Genomic DNA, 6,456 nt, shown 5'->3' on the forward strand with positions numbered 1-6,456 from the left:
TGGTGATAGAAAACTTTTTACCGTCTTAGTTTTTCGAAAATCGAAAATTTTATTTTTCTCCATAGAGTTAACACTAAGATGGCCTCCATTTTAAATTTCAACTGTCGGTTAATCTTAGGTAATTTTTATCTCTTGTACCAAAATTTGCGAGGTGACCCTTAGTTTTTATTCTTGATTTTGAAAAAGAATAATTGAAATATTCCTTGAGGAAAGTTTGAGCAAAAGTTTAAGTCTTTCACTTTCGAGGCGCATACTACCTTAAAGAACGCCTATGACGATGTGCGACATATTTATCAGTAGACGAGTAGTCAGAGGAGCTTTCGATGTCTTTCCTGCGCTTTATAATTTTTTTTCATTTCTATGGATGTCATGATTATCTTCAGTCGCCGAGAGATGGCTTCTGGTATTCATGAAAAGACAAAAGGAGGCGTCCCAGGCAAGATGATAGCCAAGCGCGCTTTATGTCCACTTCATGTAGCGATTAATGTTTCCACAATAGTTCCAACAATAGTTCGACGCGACATTGATGACATGCTGGTATACGTGGCGTAAAAGACAGCTTAAAACAACCGCACCGCGACCACACCCCATTCTTTCACTCAGTTTATGAAAAGAACCAAAAATTACATTTTCCGGGTTCACTTTGTTTTACTTGCGCATCCTGTGAGAACTAGGGTAAACATAAAAGAGGGGCTGACGTTCTGGAGACCCCGTACTTCCAAGTCCTTGTTCCTCGTTCTCTGCATACTTACACGTCTGCCTACTTGGTATGCGCAGAACCCCCTTTATAAGAGTCCCTGTATTGTTCGCCTGTTTCTGAACAGGTAAACAGGGGTTTACCTTAGCTGACAAACCGTTTTGACGATTTAAGTTGTCAGCGTGTCGATCGTTCATGTCCGGCGCCTGTCAGCTACAACAGCAACGTCACGGGGACAACGTCATACGCCGCGGCGCTTTCGTCTCGTCATGTGCAATCTGGTGACGGCAAATTGAGTTCCGAGGAAGTCTTTCCAAGTTTACCTGTAGAGCAAACAGTCTCGATTTTCACTGCCCGAAACAGGTGAGGCGATTGATATAAGAGGTCGTATATATAATACATTGTGCTGTATTTTAAGCTTTCACTCAGAACAAATCTGCAACGCATTCGTGTAAACCTTAATCTCTCTGTTGATTTATTCAAGCATTTGCTTTCAATCGACATGGGATCACTTCCAAGAATGGCAATTGCTTAGCTCAATTTCAAGGGCAGTGACAAGAATCCTAGACTTGCACCCTTCAGAGGTCAACAGTGTCAGGGCCATCGTGTGCGGCGGAGTGTAAAGGGGCCAGGAAAAAAAAACAGCTTCAGTTTCCCGAGTTTCCAATGAAATACAGTATTTTAAAATGAATCAACTTGAATATTGGTGAACTTACACTATAAAGTATACAGTTCCCTTTAATCATTAGGAAATTGGAAACCTTTACACTTCCAAGGATCCATTTCTTTACCTGTCCGGTCTGCCGCTTTTGTACGTGGGCGGTTCCATGGTTTTTATATTCACAGTAAAGAATATTCCATTATTACGAAGGGGTGAGCTTTTGATGTCATCATGTGCTCGAGCTATGATACATCTAACATAAACTTGTTAATAACTGTTCAGTCCTGCTCACATCGAGTACGCAACGAAACAAACAGACCGTAATTGGAAGCTTTTGTAGAGAAAAATTCGAAATGTGGATCATAGGGGCTTTTGAAGAGTACATGTAAAATGGACTATTATGAAGGAGTAGCCCGGGAGCCGTATCATTGTGAAAAGACTGTTGTTGCGCACAATGGGCACAAAAGAAGATCATCTGACATGGGAGATTTGAATGAAGTTAGAACGGTCTGGTTACCGTGATTGTATGTCGAAGTGCTCTAGTAACTTTAAGTTTTGCGCTCGTCAATAACAATGTACAGCACAACACGTTTTCGTTGACTGGCCTTTGGTGACTCCTGGTTAGGCCAAAAAAAAAATAAATTGTGCTGTTCCGATAACGTGGTTTTTAATATAGGGTAGGTAGGTCGGAAGTTATTTCTTTTTTGCCAAAATATTTTTATTTTTAAATATGCACTTTTCAGGGCGATCAAGCACTGGCCACAACATTTTCAGAAAACGTATCATACATATAAAAGAAATAAAAACATAAAAGGCGTCCTCGTTTCAAGAAAAATAAACGAACACGTGATTTTACGTTTTTTTTCTCTTTTTTTTATACTTCCATGTTTAGGTAGCTCTAAAAAGTTTAGGCTTGGCAGGCAAAAAATGGGTAGGTCGGGTTATCGAACAGCACTTTTTTCTTTGGACTTATTTCCAAAATTGTCGATCCTGACACACAGATGACCAAGACGAATACATACCAGAGGTTTGGTATTGGTCTTACTTTCCTTGTGTGATTGAACACAATGAAGTTCATGGACATGCCAGTCCTCGGGATTGAAATATATCATTACTACTTACAACAAACTGAATCGAATGGTCTTTGATGTTAAACTAGAAAGCTCTTTTATTTACAATTCTTAGTCAAATGAAAAGGCCTCTCTCATCGGGCCAACCTCTTCAGGAATTGTAGCTGTGGGTCCATAGCTGTGGTGTTTTCAGACGGTATTCCTGCCTTTTACGGGCTGGTTTTGACTTTTACGACTTTTAATACCAAACAACACAGCTATGGTGGCGGGGTCCGGTAAAGGTCGTCAAAGTCAAAACCAGCCCGTAAAAGGCAGGAATACCGTCTGAAAACACCACAGCTATGGACCCACAGCTACAGGAATTGGTGTCCAAGTTTACAACCCTTTTCAGAATTAGAGCGCGAAGCCACTGCAGTGAACTGCAATAAAACTGCTTACACTAATTAGTTTCAGCTGTAGCCGTGGCCACTTTGGTGTTGAACAAGGCTACTTGATAAAGACCAAAAAGTCTGCTTGTACAAAGGCAAAACTAGCTCTGTCTGAGGCTCAAGTTGTAAATGAGAGTTTACGATTGGCACCCTGTGTTCAAGATTAAGATACAATGTAACATTACCATGCACTGGTCCATGTACAAATCTTTTTTATTTCAACTTCCCCAGACAAACTGTCTGCATGGGACATACAATGTTGTCGACTTTGCCAGCTGGCTACAGCTGAAACTAATTAGTGTGAGCAGTTTTATTGCAGTTCACTGCAGTGGCTTCGCGCTCTAATTCTGAAAAGGGTTGTAATAGGCCGACACTAACCAAGAAACACAGCTACAATTCAATAATAGGATACGGCGAATCCCGTATAAAGTAATAGGGAATATCGATGCAATGTGATATCTATCTTAAACAATACTTCTTCATCGAAAGTTATTTTAACGCGTCTCGGGAGAGATACTTGTACTCATTAATTTTTACAAGATTCTTTTGGCCAACCACTTATGGGAGCCTATTTTGAAGCCTATGGAGTAAAGAAGGTTATCACCCACTTAGTTTTGTGGTCGGGAGTTTTATTTTCTCTCATAGAGATAGCAAAGGGATGGCGGCCATTTTGGATTTCAAATATTGGCAAATATATTGGGTAATTTGTTTCTCTAGTCACCAAAATTTGCGCAGTGACCCCGATTTCTATTCTTAATTTTGAAAGAGATGGTTGGAAGATTGCTTGAGGAAAGTTTGCGCAAATGTCTTTCATTTTACGAGGTGCGAACTACCCCAAGCTATGGCTCTCAAAATGTTAAAAAATTGCAGCGAAGTTTATTTTACATTCGATGTCAAAGCTACTGCGATTCTGTGATTCATTAATTATTCAACATTTCCCATGAAATGGATCGAATGCCTTCTCATGATCTGTACATATCACGCGCCATCAACAACCGAGTTCACGATTTGGCAAAAAAAAATTGTGCTGTTCCGATGACATGGTTTTCAAAAATAGGGTAGGTAGGTCGGCGGGGATTTTTTTTCTAAAATATTTTTATTTTTAAGTATGCATTTTTCAGTGGTTCAGGGCGATCAAACACTGGCCACAAAATTTCCAGAAATAAGGATCATACATATAAAAGGAATAAATACACAAAAGACATCCTCGTTCAGCAAAAATCAAATGCCATCAGGTAATGAATGCGCGATTTTATGGTGTTTTTCTCTCTTTTTTGTTTCTTCCATGTTTACGTAGCTTTAAAAAGTTTAGGGTCGCCAGGTAAAAAGTAGGGTAGGTCGGGTTATCGGAACAGCACATTTTTTTCTCGGTCTAAGCACCGCAGCTTCACGGAGAAAGCTAGTGTACACATCTGAAATTGAAAACCGTTTCCTGTAATCTGCAGTAAAACGTATTGTGAGGGTTTCTTCATTCAAACAATTGAATAAAAGTGTGACGTTTTACAAAAAGATTGCAATGTTACATTTCCCTGTTCTGTCCCTGTCTTTGTCTCCAGGTACGTCGGTACGACAGCAACGCCCGTGTAGCCTAATCATTTACTGGAGACAGCCTGTGAGAGGGCGCCATGGAGGTGACCACAACAGGTGACGGTGGTGGAGGTTGCATTTGTGCAAGCTGCACTTTGCCTATCGTGATCAGCGTGTGTGCCACGGCCCTGGTGTCCGTGATAGTCTGCACCCTCATCTGTTGTTGCTGCTGTAAACGGCGAAAATCATCCGAACCTGCCCGGAAAGTCGGCGAAGAAGCCGGCGCTGTCGAGGAGACGGAACGGCTTCATGTATGTCAACAGTGTGGGAAAAAGGCCTGGAAATCGGTCGCCGATGGAGGCGGCAGTGACAACAACGCCTACGAGGAAGACGTCGGGTCCACGGGTGTAGTGTCTGTAACAGTGGTGAATGAGAAAAGTAGTATGGGTGACATCATGGGCGATGGAAAGAAAGCCACACCAAATCCTTACGTTAACATGCCCATAGGGACGCAAGGCACCAACGCAAGTGAAGGTATGAAAAACGTCGACAACAACGAAAAACATGAAGACACGCACGAACATGGAGACACACAAAAACTCGAGAACGTTGTCAAAATTGAAGTCACCGAGCCAATGAAGTCTGACGAACACGTATACAATGAATCAGAACGTGACATTGAAGTGAAGGGCGGTTACGAAAACGAAATCACCATTTCAGAAGAAGTACAAGAAGTGCAGACTGCCGAACATGACGAGAGAGGCATCGGCGTCGCCGATCATCGGCTGAGTAGTGCTCAGGATTATATAGAAATCGAGCCCGTAGAGGGTATACATGCACAATCGCACCAAACTGTATATGAAAACCTGGAAGGAGGCGGGGTGGTTGGTGTCAGTGGTCACAAGGAAACTTACCCACAGTTGGTGGACGAAGCTTCAGAAAGACAGGATGAAATTCGTGAGGGCGGAAGTCGAGCTGACGAAGATGATGCCGTAACAGTAAAAGTAGACATGCGAGACACGGAGGTAACATCGAAATTAGAAGAAACGACGGAAGCGCATTCTGAGATACAGTTAGTGAATGAAGCTACCGAGAGACTGCATGCGGACAGGCGTCGAGCTGACGAACTTGACGCCATAAAGGTCGACATGCCAGATCGAGAAGTAATCACGACAACAGAAGAAATGATGGAAGAGCGTTCTGAGATACAGTTGGTGTACGGAAATACAGAAATACTATATGCGGACAAAAGTCGAGCTGGTGAAGTTGATACCGTAAGAGTCACGGTAGACACGCATGATATGGAGGAAAACTCGACATTTGAAGTTACAGCGGAAAGCATTCTGAGATAGACGACGAGCAGGACAGTGCTGGTAGCAAAACTCTATACAGCTTGGAAGGCGAATTGACAGAAGTTGATGCTTCTTGCACGGAAGACGATAGGCGAAGTAGTTTCCAGCGCGTGACAGAGCTAGTTCAACAGGCAGAAGAGCGTGACAGATCAGTGAACAGTCAAGAAGTTTTCGCGAAATCTGAAAAAGAAAATGACAGTCAAGAAATGAAGATTAAGGTTAACGAAGATCTCGATGACAGGATCGTCCAGGCCACAAAGAAGACTAGTACATTTGTAATGATGAGAAATGTCAGTCACACAGGACAGCAGCAACGCCACAGCGTCGTCATCCGCTCTGATTCGTCTGATCTCGTGACATCCGAAAAGGAATCTCCATCTGAAAAAGACATGCTGTCCGTGGACGCAGAAGCACCAGCGGACACCGTGACGCCATCACTCGCATCGACATCACCAACTGTCTCTGAACAAGCAGTCGTCTTCGAAAGCTACACGAACATCGACTGGGAAGCTGGAGAAAAGGGCGCGAAAGTGGCCGTCACCGATTATCAAATATCAGAGGAAGTGGACGGCGAGAGCGGAGATCATTCTTCGACGCTGATACAAGATGAGATTCTTGACGACGCCATTTATGATCCCCTGGATAGCCTCTCAGAGAGCGAAGAACTCTGTCTCATCACCGACTCTGGGAAAGACAATTCTACTTCAGCTTACCCTGGGGA

General features: G+C 42.8%; 1 protein-coding gene across 1 annotated transcript; it reads left to right on the plus strand.

The window, feature by feature from the left end:
• Positions 1–815: 815 nt before the first annotated feature.
• Positions 816–5,735, plus strand: LOC139132216 (uncharacterized). Its single transcript, XM_070698606.1, has 2 exons — positions 816–1,060; positions 4,413–5,735. Exon 2 carries the CDS (start codon positions 4,482–4,484, stop codon positions 5,733–5,735), a length of 1,254 nt encoding a protein of 417 aa, XP_070554707.1. The 5' UTR covers positions 816–1,060; positions 4,413–4,481.
• Positions 5,736–6,456: the final 721 nt, after the last annotated feature.

This window comes from Ptychodera flava, chromosome 4, assembly GCF_041260155.1.
Source record: "Ptychodera flava strain L36383 chromosome 4, AS_Pfla_20210202, whole genome shotgun sequence".
In the NCBI taxonomy this organism is placed as follows: Eukaryota; Metazoa; Hemichordata; class Enteropneusta; family Ptychoderidae; genus Ptychodera; species Ptychodera flava.